At 47.8% G+C, this 26,618-nt stretch overlaps 1 protein-coding gene across 1 annotated transcript in view; it reads right to left on the bottom strand.

Annotated features, from left to right (window-relative positions):
- NOS1 (nitric oxide synthase 1) overlaps positions 1 to 26,618 on the bottom strand; it is an 86,375-nt gene that overhangs the window by 32,651 nt on the left and 27,106 nt on the right. The window contains exons 3-12 of the mRNA XM_022598025.3: positions 18,764 to 18,892; positions 17,305 to 17,450; positions 15,944 to 16,106; positions 15,079 to 15,170; positions 11,982 to 12,123; positions 9,229 to 9,368; positions 6,810 to 6,984; positions 3,572 to 3,673; positions 1,550 to 1,744; positions 1,049 to 1,134 (exon numbers count right to left, since the gene is read on the bottom strand). Of these exons, the coding sequence (XP_022453733.2) occupies positions 1,049 to 1,134; positions 1,550 to 1,744; positions 3,572 to 3,673; positions 6,810 to 6,984; positions 9,229 to 9,368; positions 11,982 to 12,123; positions 15,079 to 15,170; positions 15,944 to 16,106; positions 17,305 to 17,450; positions 18,764 to 18,892 (1,370 nt within the window). The remainder of the gene's footprint in view (positions 1 to 1,048; positions 1,135 to 1,549; positions 1,745 to 3,571; positions 3,674 to 6,809; positions 6,985 to 9,228; positions 9,369 to 11,981; positions 12,124 to 15,078; positions 15,171 to 15,943; positions 16,107 to 17,304; positions 17,451 to 18,763; positions 18,893 to 26,618) is intronic.

Below are 26,618 nucleotides of genomic sequence, written 5' to 3'. Positions count from 1 at the left end.
TGGACCATATTAGTGGAGCCAGGATCTAGGTTTCAGTCCCTGCAAGATCTACCAGTCACCTGTTGAGAGCTGGACCCGAGGCGCTGAGGAAAGTGACTAAGTAGCTCGGTGCATACTAGCCCCACTGCCAAAAAGTGAGCTCCAAATAGAGGGTCTCTGCTGAGTGGATCAGGGAGTTCTCTATCTTTAGACAGAAAGCTGGCATCCCCATTAAACCATCTGTCTACCCCACCCCACTTGTCAGACGGTCCCCTGGCTGACCACGAGTTCTTTAGGACAGTTACTCTTCAAAAGCCTTGGTCCCTAACCCGCTTCCCTCCCTCCTTTTCTCAGTGAAGTCTTATTCATTTCATTCTTCAGCTCAATTGTCATCTCCTGCGGGAAGCCCCTTTTGACCTCCCAAACTGGCTGACGTCTATTTTATGGCCCCATGAATCGTTCCTTGGTGGTAGCTGTGAGCTTCATGAGGGCGGGACCACATTATCTGGCTCATCATGGCATCTCTGGAGCCCAGCACAGTGCTGGGCACCGAGTAGGCACTTAGTATCCATTTGTTGGCTGAATGAGTGAATGAGCAAGTGAAATGAGACCCAGCCCTGGGCGAGAGGCCTCTCTAGGCAGTGGTGGGCTGGAGCCAGCTTGTCCTAGCTCCTCCCGACTCTGGCTTCAGTGACTTCCTGTTGAGAGCTTGAAATTGGCCACAGTGGGAGTATTTACACTACGGAAACTGGCAAAGGTTACAAATCTGTTATCATTATTATGGCCAACTTTACTAATTGGAGAGCTGGTTTATCAACACAACACTGTCTCCAGGACAAGAATTTAGGAAAGTGGGGGGAGGAAAGTGAGGTTGGGAAGGAGAAGAGTCATGGTGATGTTTGCATCCCAGACTCGGAGGCAAAGGAGGCACGAGGGGGTTGGAGAAAATGGAGAAATCATGTCACACAAGAGGGCAGAGGTGCAAGCATGTTTCCAGCCTTCTTTGCTGGGGCTCTCTGAATGTGGGGGCACATCCATCCCCCATCCCCACCTACTTTAGGAGACTTACTCTGCCAGCTTCTTGAAGCCAATGGCTCGCCGCTTTGTGGGGGTCCCGTTGGTACCTTTCCAGATGTGGGTATTCCAAGGGTCAGGCTGGGAAGAGAGGACTATGGTCACTGCGGTGAGGGACCCTGGCTCCTCTTGGGAGTTGCTCAGGGCCCCCTGGGGGCTTGTGGCTGTCCAGCTACGTCCAACCCTTAGCCCTTGAAGGGAACGATTCTGTCAGTGGCGACCCCAGGGGTCCTGACACAGAGTGGCTGGTCCAGCCTCCCTGCACTGTCCGGCTAGACCTTCCCGCTCATCCCTCAGAACCCCTCTCAGACACTCTCCTCGTGACCCCGGACTACTCATTTCATCTCCATTCGTCTTTCAGCTTGAGCTGTGCTGTTCAACATGGTGGCCACACTTGAGCATCCGAAACGCAAGTCTGAGTTGAGACGTGCTCTAATCATAACACACACACCGGATATTGAAGACTTAGCACGAAAGAGGTGGGGAGGGGCAGGACCTGGTATTCGAAGGAGGGGGTGAGTCGGTAGTTGAGCATCTCTTGGTGGAAGACGGGGGTGATGCTGCCAGACATGGGGGGCACGATCCACACCCAGTCAGCGGGGCAGCCTCCCCGGCAGTGGTATTCATTCTCCATGTGCTTAATGAAGGACTCGGTGGCAGAGTGGTGGTCAACGATGGTCACTTTGTCACTCTGTGGGAGGAGACGGGACAAGGAGTCAGGAGGAAAGAGCAGCTGGGGTATTTTGGGACTCCCCTGCCCATAGAGCAGTGTTTCCCAAAGGCTGGTCCTGGAGATGATTCTAGGCAGGTGATTCTCTGCATTGTTCTTTCAATCCTGATTAGACCCAGGAGAAACACCTCTCTTGCCAATCTTCCTCTGTCCTTTCTCCTTCTCTCTCTTTTTTTTTTTTTAATGAGAGAGGAAGCTCAGGCAACTAGAATCCAACAACTTTGTGTTGTTTCCCTGTGTGTGTTTGTTTATATATTTATTTAAATTTACAATTCTATTTATGGCAAATGGTACTGGCTCTCCATTTATGATGGTGACACAAAATCCTCTTAAAATAAACAATTTTAAGTAATAAGGATGAGTTTATTAAAATGAAAACAAGTCAATCACAGCAGAGCTGGGTGGACTGAATGTCCGCGTAACCCAGCCGCAGGGCCCGTTGTAGTCGGCTGGCTTGGATTCTCACCTTGCCCAGGCAGTGTCTTCCCTTTCTGCCCACAAAACTCTGTCCCTTTCCTGCACTTTTCTTTTCCAATCATTCATCTCACTCACACCTCTGCTGCCTCTGGCTCGCCAATCTTCGTACCAGTCCACCAAAGCCCTCCTTCATTTTCAACAATTCCTAGAACTTCACGCCTCCACGGTAGAGAGGGAAGGGAGGGGGCTTCCTTCTCCCTCATCCCATCTCAACTGGTCTCTTCCCTGGGATATACATTCCCCAGTATACCCAGTCTCCCTATTCCTGACATGGGGACCTATGGTTTATATTCATGTCTATACATGATTTGATATGTTCATTCTACTGCCTGTGGATGCCTCCCATGTATGTCTATGAGGGTCTAGCTTCCCAAACCATCACCCTCAGAGGACAGAGCTGGTCTCTACTACAGAGAGTGACCTCTATTCTGTGGGCCTCCTGGTTTGCCCAGGAGAATCCCAGATTATGCCTTTGTACTGTTACAATTATTAGTGGTGCCCCCCATTTGCTCTCAAAAGTGTCATGGTTTAGCCGATAATTTTTAAAGCTATCATACTGCATATAATAGCCTTTATCATGGAGCCACATGCATTGGGGGACCTATGCTTCTGATCATGACGATGAGTATTTGTTTCTGTTAGGTGAAAGTCTGAATGCCTAAGAAGTGGCAAGACACAGATGATGCCTGCCATTTCTTTTTTTTTTTTTTTTGGCCACGCCACGCGTCCTGCAGGATTTTAGTTTCCCTACGAGGGATGGAACCCATGCCCCCTGCGGTGGAAGTGTGGGGTCTTAACCACTGGACCACCAGGGAAGTCCCAGATGTTTGTCATTTCAATTCTAAAAAATCATAAGCAGGGCTTCTCTGGTGGTGCAGTGGTTGAGAGTCCGCCTGCCGATGCAGGGGACACGGGTTCGTGCCCCGGTCTGGGAGGATCCCACATGCTGCGGAGCGGCTGGGCCCGTGAGCCATGGCTGCTGAGCCTGCACATCCGGAGCCTGTGCTCTGCAACGGGAGAGGCCACAGCAGTGAGAGGCCCGCGTACCGCAAAAAAAAAAAAAATAATAAAAATAAATCATAAGCAACAAGTCACAAAACCCCTATCTTTTTGCCTCTTTCTCAAATGGTCCCCACCCAAGATCCATCATGGGGAGAAAGGCATGCATGATGGGAAGTACACCTCACTGGTAGGCAGATCCCTGCAAGGATGGTTCCTGGAAGCTGGGCTCTTGACCTTCTGCCCCGAGACTCTGAAAGGTTTTAGTTCCCCTTTGAGGCTTGGCAGCCAGAAGGTGTGCCCTGGCACTACCTGGAAGCTGTACAGCACTGCGATGTTGATCTCCACCAGCGCCTGGTCCTTCCACAGGGAGGATGTCTTCCTCATGTCCAAGTTCATCTTCTTGGCCACTTCCTGAAAGGGGAAGGAAACACAGACTCATAGGCTGGGGCACCTCTGGATTTCAGACTAAAGAGGGACAGGGCTAGAGTCACCAATGAAATTCTTAATTAATTCATCAACTCATATGCAGACTAATTCACTTACTCAAATTTTTTTTTTTTTATTGAGGACCCACTGGTAGCATCAAGAGTCTAGAGGGACTTGGCTGGACCTTTTATTATTGAGCTTACCTTCTAGTGCGGGAGAGAAATAGTTAATATTGTGATGAGTGCTAATTCCTAGGAAGAAAATAAGGTGAGGAAATGGGATAAAGAGGGATATGGGGGCAGGATGAATTGAACCAGGATAGTCAGGGAAGGACCACTGCAGAGGTGGCATACAGGTGAGTCCCAAATGATAAGAAGAAGCAAGACATTTGTAAATCTTGGGAGGGAATGTTCTATGCAGAGAGAACAGCATATGCAAAGACCCTGGGGTGGGATCAGGCTTGCACTGAGGTACAGAAAGGTCAGTGTTTTTGGAGGGTAGGGAGCCAGGGGGAGTTGGTGAGAGAGAGATGCAGGACTGGTTACGCTAGATGTGCTAAGGAGTGAGGATTTTGTTCCAAATATGATGAGGAGGGTCTTTGGGGGACTTTAAGGAGAGATGTGGGTCTGGTGACATGACCTGCTTTCTAGTAGGAAACATGAGCTGCTTTCTAGTAGGAAAAGCTCTCCACCCATCCTGGTCCATCTCCAGAGTGGCTACTGCCTGGAATCTAGATCATGGGTATTTTGAGTTCATGGGGATGCCTGCCTACTCCACTTGACAGATGAGGAAACTGAGGCTCAGAGAGCTGCAGAGACTTGCTCACAGGCCACAGAGCCAGTTGGCCTCGGGGCTGGAGCCCAGGGAGATGCGTAACGCCCAAGACCTGGGAGCGGCTCCCCAGCCAGCAGATTCCTTTAGCAAAACTATTTGGAGAAAACAACTCCTGACATTTAGGTTACAGCTCCAGCTAAGCTGATGTCAGGAGTAGGGAAGAACCAATAGCACATCCATTAATTAGAGCCTGGCTTCTCACTTCCTCTGTCAATTCCAGTCACTTGTGGGAATCTAGGTCTCATTATGGGGTTAGAATGTGAAAATTTCTCAAGTTTGGGTAAATCACTTCCCAGCCCCAGATGTCAACATTTGTACATAATGGCAGTTAGAACTGGAAGGCTGGGGTGGGAGCGTGTCTCATTTAAGTTACCCAGTGACTACTCTTTGCAATTGAAATGTAAGCAGGGATCACGAAAGCAGACATTAATTTACTCTTTTGAGGCTGAGGTGTTAGGGTCTGTTTGGGGTCTTTTAGCGATGATACAAACACAGTAAGAAATTCGCTGCTTTACACAAATACATATAAAACTTGAGTTATTTTATAAAAGAAGAGAGTGTGCACAGCCAGTCATGCTGCTGCTGTTACTTCTACAGCATTATTTTGGTTAAAAGAATAGAAATTGGTTGCAAGAAAGTGCAAAAATATATATATATGACTTTAAAAATTCCCAAATATTACTTCAGCCACATTTCTGGAAATTGCCTGGAAATGTTTTTTCCTTTCCTGCCAGGAGTTTGTATAAATCAGTGGCTTCCCAGTAGAATCTTCTGGGGAGCTTTGAAAATTACTGGTGCCCGGGCTCCACCCTGGAGCACTTTCATCCAAATTCTGGGGAGTGGGACCCCAGCATAATAAAACTCCCTAGGTAATTCCAGTGTGTGGCGAGGCTGAGGACCCCTGGTTCTGTTTTCCAGGCCAGCACCCATGGAATTTTTAAAAATTGAGATAAAATTGACATATAACATTATGTGTATTTCAGGTGTGAGAGATATTGGTTTGATACATTTATATATTGCAATATGATTACCGCTGTAGGGTTAGTTAACACCTTCATCCAATCGCATCATTACCATTTCTTTTTTGTGGTGAGAACAATTAAGATCTAGTCTCTTAGCAACTCTGAAATTTATAACAGTATCATTGTCGAGCATAATCACTATGCTGTGCATTAAACCTCCAGGAATTATTTATCTGCTAGTTGCAGGTTTGTACACTTCCACAACATCTTCCCCAGTTCTCCTGCGCCGCCTCCCCAGCCCCTGGTAATCACCACTCTACTCTCTGTTTTGGGGAGTTTGGCTTTTTTAGATTCCACATATACGTGAGATCACGTAGTATTTGTCTTTCTCTGTCTGATTTATCTCACTTAGCATAATGCCCTTAAGGTCCACCGAAGTGAACACCCATGGATTTTAACAATATAAACCTAACGCTTGTTTCCGAGTACGAATTTTGCCCTGTGCTTTATTTACTGTGTGACGTAGGCTCAGCATTTAACTTCTGTTTCTCAGTGTCCTCTTTTGAAACAAGGCCAATCACAGCAGACTGTGGTTCCAGACAACATTTGCTGACAAAACCACAGCAATCCTGACGCTTTCACCAAAGTAGAGCTCCAGGGAGCAGTCCGCCTCAGCACTCTTTTGTAAATCAGTATGACTCAGCCCTGGAGAGAATCAGAACCTCCACCCAGAAATGTACATGGTGGGGAATCACTGTCAAGCCTTGTTTTTTAAGAAAAGAGACCAAAAATGTCCCATGTTCATGGGTCGTTCTCAAAACCTTCTAACAAGGCTTGACACTGACAGGCAGTGCAGTAGAATGCGTATGAACTCGGATCATAAAGCCAGACTGCCGGGGGCGCGGAAGAAAAAAAAGCCAGACTGGGTTCACATCCCAGCTCTGCCACTCCCTAGCTGTATGATCTTGAGCTCGTCCTCATTTTAACCCTCCCAAAGGCCTCAGTTTCCTCATCTGTGAAAGGGGAATTATCACACCTGGAGGTTGTGGTAAGGATTAAATGAGCACCTAATACACGCAAGGTGCTTGGAGTGCTGCCGAGCACATAGTACACGTACTCTTCTCTTTTTTTGTTTTTTTTGTAGTACACATACTCTTAATGCCACGGAAGGCTTCAGAAAGGCCAGGGGGCATCCCCAGAATTGCAGATTCTGTTTTAACCTCTTCTAGTTTCCAAGCCCCAAAGCTCAGCTATGGGAAAGGACAGCTGAGCCCATCCCCTTTGCCTTCTGCTTCTGCATCATGATGACCAAGAAGGGACTTCACCTCCAGGATGTTGTATCGGGAGCTGTCACAGTAGTCGCGGACGCCAATCTCTGTGCCCATGTACCAGCCACTGAAGGGACAGGCGCTGAACTCCAGGCCGCCGATCTCCAGGAGCATGTTTGACACAGCGGGGAGGCCGTACCACTTCAGCCCAAGGTCCTTGAACCACTCCAACCTGCAGAGAGCAACAAAGCCCAGCTCACCATGGGGCAGGAGCCTCATGGGAAGACACACAGGCGGGATATCCTTAGTCTGGGGATGCTGAAATGCCAGTGAGTGACTGGAACTTACTATGCCAGAATCTAATTCCTTGGCTCATGTGAGACCTGTGGGATCACAGCTTCCACAGCTGGGGCCTGAGAATATGCACTTTAACATGTTTCCCAGGTGATTTGGATGGACATCCAGGCCTGGGAACCATTGCCTTGGGCTGCTGTTTATCTCCTAAACCCACCCTGAAGGTGAATCCAGGAGAAAGTGAGCATTGCTGAGTTCCTTCTGACCTCAGGACCTTTGCACGGCAGTTCCTTCCTTCTCTTTTCCTTCTGTGCCTGTTCAGCTCTTACCCACCTTTCATTCTCAGCTAAAATGCTATTGACTCTGGGAAGCCTTCCCTTATGCCTGATCTGGGTTGGGTCAGGAAGCTTTATGCCTCTAGGTACCATAAAATTTATTTTGCAGCACTTTATTGGAATTAAGTGGTTATTTGGGTAACTGATCTCCTCCTTGAGACTGAAAGCACCATGGAGGCAGGGACCAAGTCATCTACAAAACCCAGCACAATGCCTGGCCCAGACTGGGAATAATAAATAGTATCGAATGAGTGAGTGAATGAATGAATGAATGAATGAAGGCCAAGTTTCACCAGGGAGACTGGGTAAGTTCCCAGATATTGGGCAGTGTCAGGAGCCTCAGGACACTTGCTCCCTCTCCAGGGCCTGGACTAGGGTGAGGCAAGTAAGGCACTAGACTTGGGTGCAAAATTTAAGGGGGCACCAACAAACCCAGGGATCAATATCAATACTATTAATTTATTTACACAATATTCCAAATTAATTCAATGTTTTTTAAAAAAATCAAAATTAATGCAAAAAAAAAAATCCATGACAAACAAAATATCAAAACTTTAAATAGGGCTTCCCTGGTGGCGCAGTGGTTGAGAGTCCGCCTGCTGATGCAGGGGACGTGGGTTCGTGCCCCGGTCCGGGAAGATCCCACATGCTGCGGAGCGGCTGGGCCCGTGAGCCATGGCCGCTGAGCCTGCGCGTCCGGAGCCTGTGCTCCGCAACAGGAGAGGCCACAGCAGTGAGAGGCCCGCGTACCGCAAGAAAAAAAAAACCAAAAACAACTTTAAAGAAAGACAAGCTCCCACCTTGCCCTAACTCGCCTCACTTGTTTCCCCCTAATTTCAGCCCTGACCTGGTCTTTGTTTAAAGTTTTGATATATTTAAAAAGTTAATTTTTATTTAAAAAAATATTACATTAAAATACTATTTACCTTGATGATTGATTTTTTTTTTTTTTTTTTTTTTTTTTTTTTGGTGCTTCCCCCATCAATTTTGCCCCTGAGGCCAGGGTCTTACTGTGGAGTTTCTTTACTCTCGAAAAGTGTAAATTCTATTTGTGCTGCTGGCCACAGCCCTCACAGCCCCATCCTGGCCCCAAATTGCTTTTGACCTTGAGCTGCGTCAGGTCACATAGAGTTTTAAATGGCTCCCTCTATTTAAAATTTGTGCCCACAACGACACAGGAGGGGCTTCTGCTCTTTCAGTCCTTAGGGTTGGAAAAAGGGCAGGTCCAGGTTGATGCCTTAGGAGTGGGGTAAGGAGGGAGATTTTCTTTTTTTTAATTGAAGTATAGTTGCTGTACAATATTATATAAGTTACAGGTGTACAATATAGTGATTCACAATTTTTAAAGGTTATACTCCATTTATAGTTATTATAAAATACTTGTTATCTTCCCTATGTTTTACTATATCTCCTTGAGGTTTATTTATTTTATACATAATAGTTTGTACCTCTTAATCCCCTACCCCTATATTGCCCCTCTCCCCTCTGGGAACCACTAGTTTATTCTCTATATCTGTGAGTCTGTTTCTTTTTTGTTATATTCACTAGTTTGTTGTATTTTTTAGAGTCTACATATAAGTGATATCATACAGTATTTGTCTTTCTCTATCTGACTTATAAGGAGGGAGATTTTGATTCAGAAAAGATGGTGGTCCCTAGGCTGGTGAAGGAGGAATTATTGATGTTGAGGGAGCCCACCTTGCCCTGGCCCATGATGAGGGTAGGAACCAAGACCCCCTTTCAGCCTCTGTCTGGGCTGGAGAGAGAGCCGGGGGTGCAGGGTTGGGTAGAGAGGGGCACTGGGTAAATCCAACCACCCTCACCCACCCCATGCCAGTCCCTCTTACTTGGGGTGCCTGATGGGCACTTCCAGCACCAGCTCTGGAGGAATCTGGAAGAGCTCAGGGTCATTGCCGTTGGCCTGGAGCAGGAGTGGCAGGACATCGAAGCGGCTTCTTGGGGGTTTCCAGCCCTGCTGGATGCAGATCTGCAACCAGACCCGCCAGGTCAGGCCACCATGCCCCAGACCCTCCAGACATAACAGCAATGGGGGGAGGGGCAGAGGTCCCAGTGCAAGCCCGCCAGCAGCCCCCCTGGAGGCTCTGGGTCATGGCCACCTTCTTTATGAAGTTCTCCCTGCCATCATCACGTAACCAGTATAACTGTCTGTGGTCCCACGGGACAGAAAGCAAACGTGTCCTCCAGCCCCTCACTTGGTTATGTTTTCCAGGTCTTCCCTGCCAACTGGGAACTCCGGGAGCAAGGGCTGAACTGACTCTTGCATCTGTGGTGCCCTTGCACAGGGCTGGGCACGCCTACGCACTTGCTCCGGAAGTGTTTGCATCCGGTGCCTAAGACATGAAGAAAATCTACCAGATTTGACGAGGGCAGATCTCTCAGAATGACCACATAAAATGCATCTGTTAGAGCAGCTATCCTATCGAAATATAAAGCGAGCCACATAGTAATTTAAAATTTTCTAGCAGCCACATTTTAAAAATTAAAAAAAAACAAACCCAGAGCAAAACCCAGTGAAAATAATTTAAATAATATATCATTTACAAAAGTTTTAATTTCAATAATATTTAATTAAATTAAATAATTATGGGGCTTCCCTGGTGGCGCAGTGGTTGAGAGTCCGCCTGCTGATGCAGGGGACACGGGTTCGTGCCCCGATCTGGGAAGATCCCACATGCCGCGGAGCGGCTGGGCCCGTGAGCCATGGCCGCTGAGCCTGCGCGTCCGGAGCCTGTGCTCCACAACGGGAGAGGACACAGCAGTGAGAGCCCCACGTACCACAAAAAAAAAAAAAAAAATTAAATAATTATGAATTATAGCACGATATTAATTATAGTAATAGTAATTAATTATAGTAACAGTAATTTATTAATACTGTGCTAAAAGCATTACTATATCAAATATTAATATCATTATGTATTAATATATTATTATATATGGCATATATTAATATATTAATAGTAATAATATTAATATATTAATAGTATATTTGACATGAAAATTAAATATGTAATTCATTTATTAATCCAATAAAATATAAAAATTTATAATATATAACCTAATTAAACACCAACTGTTTAATAATAAATTATTAAATAAATTATTAATATATTTAAAGATGTTTAACATAAAATTAACTATACTTATTAATACAATAAATGTATTAATTTATTAACAAATAGAAATAGATTAGCCCGATATTATCCACAATATTATTTTTCAATAGGTAATCAAGATACAAATTACTAATGAGATCTTTTCCACTCTGTTTTTGTTCTCTGTCTCTGAGACCGTGTTATTTACACTTAGGGCATGTCTCAGTTTGGACTCGCCACATTTCAAGCGGTCACTAGCTACATGCAGCCAGTGGCTGCCGTACTGGGTGAGGGGTTTTGAAAGTTACAATTCTGTGGTTATGTTTGGGGTGACTCTTTCTGCTGAGTTAGTAGACAGAGGAAGCACAGAAGCGTGGGTTTAGAACATGTTGTGTCAGTGAGGTTTCTGGAGACAGAAGGAGAGGGAGAGGCCGTGGTGTTTCTGTTCCGGCGGCCACAAGGACAAGGTCAGCCAAGTATACAGTTAGAGGTCAGCCAAGTGGAGCAGAGAGTCTGGCTGAGGCTAAAAGACTCAGGTCTGACTCCTGGTCGCCCTGGTTATAGCCCCCTCCCCAGGATAATAATATTTTAATAAGAAAAGCCACTTCAAATGAAGTCAGCAGCCATGAGGGTGTGGGGTAGCCCTTGGCCTAAGCAGCTCCCTCGTGCGGTGGAGTTTGAGGGGGGTTTGAGGAAAGAACAAAGATCAAGCAGAATGGCGGCTGAGTGGGTGACAAATAAGGGAGGTACCAGGTCTGTGTGTGTGAGATATTCCAGGCGTGGACTCTGCCTATTATGTCTCCTGTGGGCATAGCTGGTGGAAGCTTCCAGGCCTTACCTGTGCTATCTGTCCACACCACCACCTGGAAGGAGCCCTGGATGGGGAGAAGGTGGTATTCGTGTTCCTAGTGGCTTTTATGAACTGACTTGGGCTGCCAGCAACCGTGGTGGTACTGGAGAGTCCAGTCTGTCCAGAGAGGGGTTGGGTAGGTAGAAATGTTGTACAAGGAAATGAATGAAGGGTATGAGTCTGACATATTACCCAACCCAGAAAAGATGATGCCAGACGTGGCTTCCACGTGTCAGTTCCTCTCCTCCCAGGGGAAGGCAGGAGATTGGAACTGTACTTCTAGCTCTTCCTCTGCTCCTTTAGTGGCCTTGGATAATGTGTGTGGCCTTGGTGAGACTCAGTCTACTCATCTGTGAAATGGGGCAATAGTTCCCATCATGAGGGTCGGGCAAGGTAATGGCCTGAAAATGACCAAATGACCAAATGACCAGCAGGACTAGCAGAACCAGCAGGACTAGAGGCAAACAGAGCAGGAGCTCTGGAGATGAGTAAGCTGTACCTCACCGACCACTCTCCCTACGATAATACTAAACTAAGAAAAGTCTGTGGATAAAGACAGTTTACGAGGATAAAGTCTGTGGATAAAGACAGTTTAGGAGGATGAGAGACCAGCTGGGGGAGGAGTGGGGGCACGCACCTCTGTGAGCTCCACGTTGGCTGGATCCCCCAGGATGGAGCCGTCAGGCTGCTTGTAGCCAGCATAGCGGATGAGCTGGGAGTTCCAGACTCGAAAGTCATGCTTGCCGTCGGTCCTCTGGGGAAATATGGTGATGGCAGATCTGTGGCGGAGAGAGGGGGACGTTTGGCACCAGGGCTGGGCTTGCACTTTGGGGACATACTGGAAAAAGTGTCGCCCAGGCCAATGAGTGCATAAGGCTCAGGGCCCACGGTGCAGCTGTTGGAAGGGGAGGGACCTTGCTCTGTCTCTCCACTGGACCGCTGGGTGAGGAAGGGTGGAGGATAGGAGGCCTGGTGCCAGCTCACTGAAGGAAAGAGAATGCTTCTCTAACTGGAGACTTTCAAACAATCTTGACTTGCGCCAGTTTTCCAGAAAGTTCTTTTGCAGCAGGTAATCCTCAGGGAAAAAAACATCAGATCCTGTTTCCTTTTAAGAGCTCACCACTGATTCCCAGTTTTAGTCTTTCTTTTACCACCATCATTATTTATTGTCCCATTTGCTCACGCCCTGTACCACAGCAAAGTCTACAGACGTACGATTAATAAGAAATCAACTTCCATTTGTACTCATATTTATTTACTTTGAAAGAAAACTGAAGATCGCCCCGGCCTTGCCCACCTAAATAGGCAACCGTGAGACCGTGTACTGTTATTAAATTGTAGAAAGATGTGGTTGCCTACGGAAGGCACCTCACTGGAGCCCTGCTTCCGTTCTGTTAAAAGGGAAATCAGGGCTTCTCTGGTGGCACAGTGGTCGAGAGTCCGCTTGCCAATGCAGGGGACACGGGTTCGTGCCCCGGTCCGGGAAGATCCCACGTGCCGCGGAGCGGCTGGGCCCGTGAGCCATGGCCGCTGAGCCTGCGCGTCCGGAGCCTGTGCTCCGCAACGGGAGAGGCCACAACAGTGGGAGGCCCGTGTACCGAAGAAAAACAAAAATCAAAAAAGGGAAATCGGCGTTTTGGAGAGGTGTTATAATGATGCCTTATCCTCTCTGGTACCATCAGAAGGATTGGAACAAATGGAAAGGAGAGTAATTTTTTTCACGAAGTGGTTTGATATTATCTCCTTCCAGGAGCTCCTGTTACCTGGACCCATCAGTTCCATCCACAGACCAAATGCTAGGCTATGGAAACCACATCCTGGCTTGTGTCAACATGGGGATGACATCATAGGTCCAACCCAAAGCTCACAGATCTGCTCCCATTCACATCCTGCCCCTGGAATCCTGCCCTGCTGCTCCCTTGGTTGGAGTCTGTTTCTGCTGTCATGTACCCAATTTCAAGGCCCGATTCAAATTTGCTTTCTCCACACAGCATCCCCTGTCTTATCTAGTTCCCAGGGCCTCCTCTTGAGCACGTTTAGGTCATACTGTCTGCACAAGACAATATTGCATTTAATACTGCAGGGAGTGGTGTGTCACACCTCGGGGTGAGTCTAGGACCCAGGCTGAAGGCGGAAGTCATATAGAGCCAAAGATGCTCTTAAAAATCTCTTAGCGAAGGTGCCATATTGGAGATGAACACAGACTGAGTAAAATTGTGAGTAAAGTTTCCCTCCAGCATTAAACCACATGGCTATTTCTTTGGTTGAGTAGCAGATAAAGCCTGTTTGTGTTTGTTTATATATATTTTAAAAGTGTGTTTAGAAACTCCAGAATCTCACACAGTGGGGTGGGATGCTTACTCTGTGTGTGGGAACAAGCCCAATGGAAGACATGGAACAGGTTTACACCTCCCATCTCCCAATCCTGCTAAGCATAATGTCGCAAAATGGCAAGTCTAATGCCCTGTACTGTTTGAATTACATCTCTCTCCCTCCCTTCATCTCCCTTGTCCACCTTCCTCCTTTATGCTTAGATAGTTTCTATACATGGTATACATTCTCTTATGGCCTCTCCTCGTGTCCAGATGTGTAGTTTCAAACTTGTAAAAAAAAAAAAATTAGCCAAACATTTCATAAATAGAATATCTCATTTAGACCCGCCCCCCCAATACAGAATTGAAAAAAGTAAAGGTGCACTGCCTTTTTATTACCCCATCACAGCACCATTTGAAAACTACCAAAATAACCCATAAGCTCCTTGAGGCCAAGACCTTGACTGGGCCCTCCTTTAATGTTAGGATACGCAGGAGGGCTCTTTATTGTTTTCTGAGGGGTGAGGTCTTTTAGGAAAAAGATCTGAATACTAATTTCCCAAGCAGGCCCTGGGCTTAAATTACAGGGTCTTTTCCTATTGGTGGGCTCAGCTGGCAAACACCATTTCCTTCTCAAGGAAGAGACTTGTCCAAGAAAGCCCATGCTTAATGCCAATAGGTCACTTTGGGGATGAGCTCAGTGTAGCCTGAGGGCTTGTGGGAATATCCCTGCAGTGGTCCTGCATGGCCCCAAGATGGGGCTGGTCCTCAGCTGCTGGGAACAGATGCAGGGGCAGGACTGAGGGAGTAGGATTAACAACTGTCACCGCCTGTCTGCGGGGGCCCCAGCTGTTCCCTTCTAGCTGCTCCTCTCCCAGCTGAGACTTGCCAGTGTGGAAGCCACCAGCTCACATTGGCGCCTTCCTGCCTTGGCCTGTATCCTGTGGCTTTGTTCTTCGCGGGGGGCAAGAGGAGTCCCAGGTGCGGCTCAGCTTGGTGGAACCAGAAACGGTGGTCCCCACAGCAGCGGGAAGAGAAATTGCCTTTTAAACCCAGGGAGCCTCAGAGGCGGCTCCAGGCAACAGAGCAGGAGCTGGTAAAAGCAGGTCACCACCGGCAATGGGATTTTCCTATTCCTGGGAATCTGAAACATCCCTTCCTGTTTCCTCCGTGGGTGATATCGAACTGTGGGATAAACATGATTCTGGTCGCTGTAGTCTTGCAAACCACACGGGATTCTGTTTCTCCCGGGAGAGAAGGCACATGCTGGTTAGAACGAGGATGCCAGGCTACCTCTCTCGGCTTGACACCTGTCCCCGGGAAAAGAGGGGGAGCATTTCCTTCACAGGGGGGTGAACGCCAGACCCAAGGGTCAACAATGGGAGGACATCAGACTCCACTCCCCTAAGCGGGTCAGCTCACCTGAGGTTCCCTTTGTTGGTGGCATACTTGATATGGTTACAGATGTAGTTGAACATCCCGTGAGCCGTGGTACAGTCGCGGGCATCGAACACCTGCAACGGGTATATCGTGGGAGTGATCACCTCCTCCTTCCCCATTCATCACACCCAGGGCAGCCCTCCCAATGGAGGAGCGCCCAGAGCCCACCCCGGCTGCTGCGCTCCTGGAGTAGTGAGCATCTCATTACTGAGCCCCGGGCTGGGTTTTATCTTTTTTTTCTAATAACTATGGCCAATCAAACCAGGAAAAATCCCCTAAAAGTAGGCATGGACTGTAAGTGAACGTAGGAAAGAGATGCTGAGCAGAGGAGGGACTTTAAATGGGCTGCCTGTATCTCCTATGAGGTTCCTAGAGATTAGGAACTTAAAAATAAAACAACCACAAAAAAACCAGACACCCCGCCCCCACATCCGCCACCCCCGAGACTGATAACTAATCTACTTCCAAAATGAAACTATTCCCTAGAGGAAAAGAAATCACACCAGGGGACACAGAATCTAATGCTTTTAGGGAGTAGGCAGATAATGGAAATAAGGAAAGAGAGGAGGTATAAGACAAAAGGGGCAAGAGGGGTCTGTAGTAAACTGGAGAGTATAAGCCCTACCTAGAGACATCAGATTCAATTTTTTAAAAAGATTGTTTGGGCTAAATAAGATATAAGCCAGATTCAGTCGTGATCTGAGAATTTGGGACCCCGTGATCACCATCTGAGAGTTCACCACAGCCACCAAGTGCCCTTGCTAGGAGCTGACCCTTTTTAAAGCTCATTCCTCCCCCGGCAACCCCACCAAAGGGCTCTTCATAGTATCTGAGCCTGACTGCTCACCTGCAGCTTGGACCACTGGATCCGGCCGACGCAGCGGGAGGCATTCCTCCAGGCATGCTTGGCCCCGTAGATGAGCTCTGTGTCCTTGAGCTGGTAGGTGCTGGTGGTTTCGATCTCTTTGCTCACCTCTTCCAGCCTCTCCATATGAGCTTTGGAGCCGAATCTGAGGGAAGAGAGAAGAGACATGGGAGCATCACCCTCTCTACTAAATTAGAGGTTGGTGGAAGGAGTGAGCTATTACAGGAGGCCAGAAGCCACAGAGTCTGGATTGATATCTGGACACAACAGTTTCAACATAAAGCAGAGACTGGCAAACTCAAATGCCTACAAAGGCCCGGCAGTGTACATAGGACTGAACTGGCTGGATGGGGGCTGCAGCAAACAGGTGAGCCTATGCCTGGTCCAAAGGGGGCAGCCCCAACTCTGCTCTAGCCTGCTGTTGTCTGATAGGAATGGGGGCCTGGTACTGCCAGATCTTCTTTCAAGAGAAACTGGAAATCTGATTTTTAAAGGCAACTCTTCTAATTTTTAAATGGTGGCAATAAACTGAATTTTAGAAAGTTAAAAAATTCTTATGAAAAGGTTCAGGCTTAAAAAAAGGTATAGAGAATAATGTAATGAATACCCATGTCCCAAGCCTAAGAGATGATAAATAAATAAGAAAATATATTATAGTTCCTTGGGGACTACTCTGCACTGTAGCCCACTTTCTTTCCAGGAGTGACAGCTGTTTTGAATGTGGCATTTAGCATTCTCATGCTTTTGTTTATATTTTTGCCACTTGTGTATCTATCCCCTAAATCACGTATAGTATTTTTCTGCATGTTTAAAAAGTTTATGTAAATGGGGCTGTTCTGAACGTATCCTTCTACAGCCTGTCCTTTTCTTCCTTTGCTCAAAGTTATTTAGGAGCTTCATTTCCATGAACATGCAGAGTTTTAACCTGTTCATGTTTATAGCTGTATAGTATTCCATTACAGAAAATGCCACAGTTTACTTACACATTCTCCTATCAATGGAGTTGAGATTGTTTCCAGTTGGCTCTTTAATTTTTTTTCCTATTCTAACAATGTTTCAGTGAACATTCTTATGCAGGCCTTCTTGTGAACAAGTGTGAGAGTTTCTTTAGGGAATATACCCAGGCGTGGAATTGCTTGAAAAGTTTCAAATTTAAGCAACACTTTGCAGGCTAAACAAAAACACTTCTAGGGGCCAGATCTGGCCCTTGGGCCACCAGTTTTTGACCTCTGTGCATGGCAGGCAGAGGCCTTATGCTCAGGTCTTGGTTCAACTGTCTGCACATTTGGACCTGAAGTCTTTGTACCCAGTACCCGGTCTTCCCAGTGTAGACATGAACTTGCCTTTTAATTGATGAGTAGTACTGATCAATAAACTCTTTGGCAAGAGGGAAGAGCTGGTCTTTTGTGCAGACGTCTTCAGGCCTTCGTATTTGCTGAGAAGGAAGCATGATGGACCCCATACAGATGTGCTCGGTGCATCCCGTTCCCTGGAAGGAAAAGAGATTTGGGCTATTACTTCATTTCACCCAACTGTGGCACGTGTAGGGTTGTGGACCTGGATCTGACATTCATGGTGGAGCTTCCCCGGCTTTAATTCCCAAAGCGGATTTCTCACATACCAGCTTCTAATCACTGTTGGACCTGGTTATCAGCCCAGGTAAGGAAAGGGCAAGCATCACTTTAAGGTCCTGAATGTGTTTGCTCTACTTAACTGGGGGGAGAGGGGCTTTGTGACTGTCATTCCCTGGGAAGCAGAACCATTGGTGCTGAATCCCCCAATATGTTTTGATCCCATGTTGATCAAGAAGGAGCTGGTAGAGTGATTGGGGAACAGGAGGCAGAATGTGTCTGTGGGATGTTGACTGCAGAACATAGCCCTAATTCCTCCCCTCCCTGTATTCACAGCCTTTGCTATGTGACTTTACAGCAATTCTCATCAAGAGGTAAAGCCTCTTCCCTCTCCTTTTGAATCTGGGCTGGTTTGGGCCAACAGAATATGGCAGAAGTGACACTGTGGCTATTCTGAGTCCCGACCTCAAGAGATCTTACACATTTCTGCTCATTCTCTCAGGACACTGCAACCAGCATGTGAAGGAGACCAAGCTAGCTTGCTGGAAGATGAGAGGCCACATGGAGCAGAGCTGAGTTATCCCAGCCAGGGCCATCCTAGACCAGCCTGCCGAGAGCTGACCCCTCAGATGATCGCAGAAGCATGAGATCAGCAGAACCACACAGCCCATCTGTAGACTTTTGGAAAATAATAAGTGGTGGTTGTTTTAGGTCACTAATTTTGGGGGAAGTTTGTTACACTCCAATAGCTAACTGATACAACATTCCTCCAAGAGGCCCATTTTCCAGAACAATGTAAAATAACAGATTGGTTGATTGACTGAAAAATATATAAAATTTAGAGGACAGACTGAAAACCAAGAAGGGTTTGTCCAAAACTCCATCAGTGGTCGGACTGTGTGAGAGAAAAAGAATGTACTTAGAACCAGCAACTCCCCTTTTGAGTACAAGGGGACGCAAATAAAAAGCATTTGCACAAGTAAGTATCCACCAGTGGTTCTCAAATGGGGGTGAATTTCCCACCCAGGGGACATCTGGTAATGTCTGAAGACATATTTGGTTGTCACAACTTGGTGTGGGGGGGTACTGGCATCTGGCTGGCACAGGTCAGGGGTGATGCTCAACATCCTATAACGCACAGGTTGGTCCCCACGATAAGAATTACCCAGTCCCATGTGTGGATATTGCTAGGGTTGAGAAACCCTGGTCTCCCCCTTGCTGGGGTACTCACCAACGTGCTCTTAAGGTGGAGGGTGTCAGAGAGAACCACATCGGTCTCCCAGTTCTTGACCTTGAGGAAACGAGGGCACTTGGAGGGGCTGCCATTCTTTATGGGAGACTGTTTTCCTGAGGCAGGGGGCTGGAGGAGAGAAAAAAGATGAAATATTATGCATTTGAGGGCACTGGAAGATTGTTTCCATTGGGATGGGGAGAGGTGATGCTCTTCCTGGAATCTGTCGCCAGTCACCAACTGTCCGTGACTCTCTGGGATGGACACATACAAGGTAGCTGGGAACCTGGTCCCTCTACCTGTGCAGAAGAAGGCACCGTGGAAGAATGTTTCAGGTTCTGTTCTGGGGAGAGGGCTCAGGAACTCAAAGGTGGTCTCTCTGGAGTCTAGCACAGGGTCTGGCACATTAGCAGGGACTTAATGAAAGTTTGTGGAATGAATAAGTGACTGAAAGAACACTGTCAGTGTCTTCAAATGATAACAGCCCTCAGGGCGGAGGAATCAAACCTGAGGCTGGGTCAAGTTACTTGGATTTCTGGGCCTTCCTGCCATAGCCCGAACTCACCATTCCGGGCAAGTACTGGGAAAACAAAAAGTTTATGTGAGAAAGGTTTGAAGCATAGAATACTTTCCCCCGATTTCAGGTTTCTGCTTTTCAAAAAGGCCAAACATATCCCTGCCTCAGGCCTTTGCGCTTACTGTTCTCTCCATCTTTTTTTTTTTTTTTTTTTTTTTGCTGTACACGGGCCTCTCACCGCTGCGGCCTCTCCCGTCGCGGAGCACAGGCTCCAGACGCACAGGCTCAGCGGCCATGGCTCATGGGCCCAGCCGCTCTGCAGCATGTGGGATCTTCCCGGACCGGGGCACGAACCTGTGTCCCCTGCATTGGCAGGCAGACTCCCAACCACTGCGCCACCAGGGAAGCCCCTGTTCTCTCCATCTTGAATGTCTTCAGTGCTCCATTTATCTTCACCTCTGTAAGCAAACTGTCCAGTAGGTGAGCAGGGATAAGCCTGGGCTGACAAATGTTGGCCCATCCATTCTGAACTTCATCGATAAGGATCATATTCTGTCTTGGGTGTTTCTGAGTGGTTGTCTACCTGCCTGGGCAGAGGTGTGCTCGTGCGTCAGACAGGCAGCAGGCACACCCCGATGCAACGGCCGAGCGACGGAGGGCAGAAGATGAGACAATGTTGCGTCACTCAGGCCAAAGAGTAGAGCAGCGGGCAGTGACCTTGAGGCAGGGCATTCACACATTCAAATTGTATTTACTGAGCACCTACTATGTGCTAGACACCGTTAGGCATTGGGGACACTGAGGTGAACAAGGCAGTCAGGATCCTTGTCCTTCTGGAGCATCGTTTTGGGAGAAGCAGAGGTAAATAATAAGTAAGCTAATATGTGGATGATATAATTTCAGGTGGTGATAAGAATATAATATAGAGGGAGGTAATGGTGACAAAGTGGAGGGGAAAGAGGCAAGTGCAAAGACCCTGAGGTAGGGATGAGTTTGCTCAGTTCAAAGGACCAGCAAGGAGGCCAGTGTGGCTGGAGTGGATGAGTGAGGATGAGTACAAGGAGATGAAGTCAGAAAGGAGGCAGGGTCCACATCTCATCAGCCTGGAGGTGCTCAGGCTGGCAGGGAGCTGTGAATTAGGATTAAATCAGGTTAAGCCTAGGACAGAAATCACAGGGAACTCTGAAGGACAACTACTGAAAACTAGCATTCAATGAGCACTTGCTATGTTCCAAGCAACATCATCCCCATTTTACAGATGAGGAAACTGAGGCACAGAGAGGTTAACTAAGTTGTCTAAGACCACAGAGCTAGTAAGCCGGAGCCAGGAGTCAAAGCCTGGCAGTCTGGCCTTTGAAACCATGCCCTTAACTGTTTGACTATCCTGCCTCTTGACGATCATGCACAATTCACGCATTCATTCATTCATTCAACACATGTTTATTGAATATCTCCTATGTGCCAGGCAAGTCAGTAAGGGCCAGGGCTACAGTGACAAACATACAGATGTGATCTGTGCCCTCATGGAGTTCACAGTCCAGTGGGGATGGTGATTTAATGAACCACTATAACTGAGTGAACTGGATGCCATAACACGGGACGTTGGCAGTGTGTAGGGGGCTGTGGAAACACACAGAAGAGGCGCCTGACCCAGAGTATTTGACTTCTAAGTCAAGACCCGAAGGATAAGTAGGTGTTCACCAGGCAAAGAAGTGGGAGCACAGTCTTGCTGGCAGAGAAGTGAGAGGCATGGCCACCTTTCTGGCCAAGGAAGAGGAGGTCTGTGCTAAAGCGTCCATGCTGCCATGTTGGAGTTTGGGGAACAGGAGGCAGGTGACAGCATGTCACTGGTAAAGATCATGTCAGAACAGTGCAGGGAGCCATGGCAGAGAACAACGGGAAGGTACTCATGATCTCCCACATCAAGGTACTCATGATCTCCCACACCTCCCTGCTCTGGCCAGACCCAGTCATCCCCAGTGGCTCCCATCTCAGTGTTGGGCACCACCATCCATCACCACCTGTGCATATGCCACAGGGAGGAGCTTCCTGGACATCATCCTCTTTATCTCCCACCCCCCAATCCATCCCCGACTCCCATCCATTTTAGCCTTCTAAATAACTCTAGAATCCATTTGGTCCCCTTTCTCTCCATCTACTGGCCAGCACCCTGTCCAAGTCTCCATCATCTTTCATTGGGGTGACTGCAACAGTCTCCTAAATGGTAGCCATTCTTCATCACTATTGGTGTCATTATTCTGCTACTAGTAAAACTTGTAGTCCTGTTACAACGACTACTGCTATAAGCATTACTGCTGTAGTGCCACCCCGGGAGCAGGAGAATGATGTAGATGAACTCCCTAACAGGGAATAGGCAAATTCCCTACTTGCCCTTCTATCCTGCTAAACTCTTAAGTTAGTTTACTCATGTCCCCACGTGAAGCCACGTCCAAACTCCACTTCCTTGGAAGGCCCGTCCAGACAACCTAAAGCTTCTTTGTTTCGGATTCTATTTCCACTCCTGTGTCTTCCAGCAGATGCCCAGGTGATGGAGGGCACCTCTGGGCAGGCCTTTGTGGTGACAAATTCCTCTGATTGTGCCGATGACCTGCATCCTTGAGAAAATAAAATCCTACCTTTCCCGCGTGGGAGGCACCCCAGCCGTCCTCCCTAGGCAGGGCGTCACTTAGCCCGTTTAGAAACTCTCTTTTAACACCCTGGAGGTTGAGGGGCAGCTGGAATCCCACAGTGGGGATAACAGACATGGCGTTGGTGGTGGGGTCGGGCCCAGGACCCGTGGAGGTGACAGGAGGGCAGGAGGGTGGGGAGCCTGACAAGGAGGGAGGAAGAGAGGGGTGGGGTGTGGCCGGTGGGCAGGCAGCTGGCAGCCATCATTGGCAGGGTGGAGGGAGTGAGATAACAGGCAGTAAAAGAGGCCACGTGCTGAGGGTCCAGATGTGTGAGGGGTGGTCATTACGAGACAAGTAACCGGGGGCTCAGGCGCGAGGTGTGCCATTCCGCACCCCAGGCTGTGTGAACTGCCCACTTGAAACCAGGCATTAGGAGGCCTCTGGCAGGGCTGCTGTACTTGGGCTTTGATGTTTTACTTAGCCAGCAGTAATATTAGATGACACAGGAGGGGACAAATGGGGAGATTAATAGAGCAGCCAGGGGCCTGCAGGGGGGATGCAAATGACTTTTCTGAGTGGGGACCTAAGCTAAAAATTCAGATTAGTGGCCCTTGTGGGTTGTTAAGCTGGGGATGGGGCACAAGTGGACTTTGGGCTGTGGCTGTGTGTGTTTGTTTCTGGATTTGTGTCTGGGGTAGACAATGGAAGCTTTTCAGGTCGCGGGAGACACTGACTTGATTTCAGTGGGTTCTATGGGAGGGCTCCTCCATGCCTGTTCCTAAATTTGCAAAGGAGGCTCTGAGCTCCTGGGCATTTCAAAGGCTTTGTCAACACCTCTTTGCTTGGGGAGCCTGCAGAGAGGCCCTGAGGAAATGGAAGGAAATGGTCTCGCAACCCAAGAGGAGACAGCAGGTGAGGTCATGTCAGCCTAGGGCCCTGAGCCAGGAATTCAGCTTGTAGGAGCCCCAGCACCCTCATTCCTTGCCCCTTTCCTTCCCTCCCTGCTTTCTCTCTTTCAACAAATACACACTGAATACGTACTATGTGCCAGGGACTTGTGTTCTAGGCCCTACAGTGATCCCCATTCTCTTGGGAGAAGCATCTTCTAGCTGCCTGCTCTGAAGCAGGGATTTGCAAACTGGCCCCGTGGGCCAAATTTGGTCTACCATCTACTTTGGTACAGCCCATGGACTAAGAATGGTTTTCCCATTTTAAACTTGTTGAATAAAAAAGTCAAAAGAAGGATAATGCCCCATGACAGGTGAAAGTTACATGAAGTTTGAATTTCAGTGTCTGTGAATAAAGTTTTATTGGCACACAGCCAACCTTGTTTGTTTCCATATTGTCTATGGCTGCTTTTTTTTATTTTTTTGCATTACGCAGGCCTCTCACTGTTGTGGCCTCTCCCGTTGCGGAGCACAGGCTCCGGACGCGCAGGCTCAGCGGCCATGGCTCACGGGCCCAGCCGCTCCATGGCATGTGGGGTCTTCCTGGACTGGGGCACGAACCTGCATCCCCTGCATCGGCAGGCGGGCTCTCAACCACTGCGCCACCAGGGAAGCCCTATGGCTGCTTTTGCAATACAAGGGCAGAGTGGGGAAGTTGTGATGGAGACTAAGATGGGATGGCCCACAAAGCCAAAAATATTTCCTATCCTCTCCTTTACAGAAAAAGTTTGCAGACTTCTGATTTGAAGGATTAAATTCCAGTGGCTGAAAGCTAACCTATCTTACTTATGTCTCCATCCACTTAAACATTGCTGAGTCAGAGATCACTCCTGATCATTCTCTAAAACAGCGTCCCATCCTTGTTACTCTCTGCCCCTTTATCATGCTTTATTTTTATTCATAGCACTTATCACTGCCTGTAGTTTATGAGTGTATATGTATTTGCTCATGAATGCATGTAGTTATATCTCTTTATCTTATATAGATTTACATATATCTTTATAGATGTTTACATATAGATACAGTTTTTTGCCTACTCACCATCCACTTTGCTCTTTTGCCAGTCTCTAGACCGGTGCCCAGCACACACTACGTGTTCAACAACATGTTCATTTGAGGTCTGCTATGGACTGAATTGTATCCTCTAGCATTCATATGTTGAAGCTCTAATTCCCATTGTGACATATTTGGAGATAGGGCTTTTAGAAGGTACTTAAGGTTAAATGAGGTTATAAGGGCAGGACCCTAATCTGATAGGATTAGTGGTCTCATAAGAAGAGGAAGAGAGATCGCTTGCTCTCTCTTTCCCTGTGTGCACAGGCTGTGTAAGGTGGCCGTCTGCAAGCCAGGAAGAGAGCCCTCACCAAATGCGACCATGCTGACACCACCCTCCAGAACTGTGAGAAACAACTTTCTGTTGTTTAAGCTGCTGAATCTGTGGTTGTTGTTTTGGCAGCTTGAGCTATTTAATATAAGGTCTAAATGCATTTCAAATTGTAAAGCAATTATTCTCCAATAAAGATGTTTAAATAAATAAATAAACGCAGTTCAAATTGTGGAGTTCCTTAAATGCTAAGCCAAAGGCTTCGGCCTTGATGTAGTAGACAGTGGAGAAGCTGCCTTATGGAGGGGGTGGCATTATCGAAGCTGAATTTTAGGAAGTATGTGACTGCTGGGACTACAGGAGGGAGAGGGTGGAGGCTCAGAGACCCAGGAGGGGGCTGCTGCACCAGTGCAGGGGAGGGGCCTGGAGGGTGGAAAATACAGCTGCAGGAGCAGACGACAGGAAGGCAGGAGATGGGAGCTGGGGTGCCAGAAGCCGGACAAGAGCCTTGTAGCATGAGAGGATGGGAGGGAAAAGAACAAAGTCAACAATGACTTGGAGGCTTCCGGTCTAGGTAAGTGGGAGGATGCGAGCCTTTTAGCAGACGTTGGGAAGTAAGGAGTGGGAGTGGGGGGAACGTGGAGGGAGGAATTTAAGGCAGGAAGATAGATGCTAGACATCAGAATCTGGCAGATCTAGAAACAGAGGCCACGCGCCCTGCCCTCCTCCGATTGTGGGCTGTCACAGCCAGGAGTCTCACAGTGAAACTGGGACATATTAGGAACTGTTAGGAGTTGAACTGTGTTCTCCCAATTCATACCTTGATGGCCTAACCCCAGGACCTCAAAATGTGACCTTATTTGGAGTCTTTAAAGAGGAAATTAAGTTAAAATGAGGTCATTAAGGTGGCCTTAATCCAATATGACTGGTGGCCTTACAAAAAGGGGAAATTAGGAGGCAGACACGTATACAGGGAGAACGCCATGTGAACACGAAGACCGTCATCTACAAGCCAAGGACAGGGGCCTGGAGCAGCTCCTTCCCTCACTGCCCTCAGAAGGAACTAACCCTGTAGCCACCTTGATCTCAGACTTTTGGTTTCCAGATTCTGAGCTAATAAATTCCTGTTGTTTAAGCCACCCAGTTTGTGGTGCTTCCTCCTGAAAACAGCTCTGGGAAACGAATCTAGGAGCTGAGGCCCAAACCTGTGCAAAGCAAGTAAGTTCTCATTCTTTCACTGTTGGTGTCAGTGCCAGCTCCTCCCTCATAGGCCTTCAGCGACTTGCCCTGCTTGGCTTGCTGTAAAATGAGGGCAGCACGCTGGGGCAGAGCCGGGCAGCGGGCCATCCAAACCAGGGCCTGGATACCACACACCATGCTGCAGCCCCTTAGCTGCAGCCCCAGGCGGCACTGTTCCAATCTGTGGGTACCACCCCTCAGAGCAGCAGGTATAACCCGGTTGGGAGCTGTGGCAGCTCAGTTTCTAGAACCACGGGCCCACAAACCAGCAAGTACGCACCCATCCGTGCAATTAAAAAATTGCTACTTATAAAACTTAACCAACAGCGTTAAGTACCTTGGAGTATAATTTCCCTGTAGTGTATTCAAAGCATGATTTCTAAAGTGATTCACTCTTTATAATAACTCCACAGAAGCTTGAAATGGCTTATTCTTTCCCCACTCTCTCTCTTTCCCCCTGATTCAACCGTCCGTGTTCTATAGTCTGTGGAGGGTGATTACGGAAGGGGGTGCTTGGGAGTCAGACTCATCACAGTTTGGGTTCACAGACAAGGGCCTCTGGAGGTGAGGTTTTGTTTGTTTTTGTTTTTGACCCTGCAGGGCTGCACGTGGGATCTTAGTTCCCCGACCAGGGACTGAACCCGCGCCTCCTGCAGTGGAATCAGGGAGTCCTAACCATTGGACCGCCACGATTGAACCCGCGCCTCCTGCAGTGGAATCAGGGAGTCCTAACCATTGGACCGCCACGATTGAACCCGCGCCTCCTGCAGTGGAATCAGGGAGTCCTAACCATTGGACCGCCACGATTGAACCCGCGCCTCCTGCAGTGGAATCACAGAGTCCTAACCGTTGGACCGCCAGGGAAGTCCCAAGGGGTTTTGAAGTTAGCTTGTTGTTGCTTTCTCCAAATGAGGTGATGCTTGTAGTCACAATGATCTCACAAGATGATCAGAATATTAGACAACTTTAAACTTGGTCCCATTGCCAGACAAGAATGTATATGTGCACTATGAATTAATTTTGAGAAACCCTGTAATTATCTTGTGGCCCATCCCTATTATATTGCATTGTTCTGTGTGTGTTTATTAAAAGCATTAACTTGCTAAATGTAAATATTTAAAATGCACAACAAGCTTGGTGATCATGTTTTGGACTTTTTACCTCTTAAACATCCTGGGACCCTCAGAAAATAGAAGTC

This window comes from Delphinapterus leucas, chromosome 14 (genome assembly GCF_059928025.1).
Source record: "Delphinapterus leucas isolate spDelLeu-1000000601 "Yukka" chromosome 14, BTC_Dleu_Yukka2, whole genome shotgun sequence".
Classification (NCBI taxonomy): domain Eukaryota; kingdom Metazoa; phylum Chordata; class Mammalia; order Artiodactyla; family Monodontidae; genus Delphinapterus; species Delphinapterus leucas.
The sequence above is the reverse complement of the archived record's forward strand: the minus strand, read 5'-3'. Positions and strand labels throughout refer to the sequence as shown.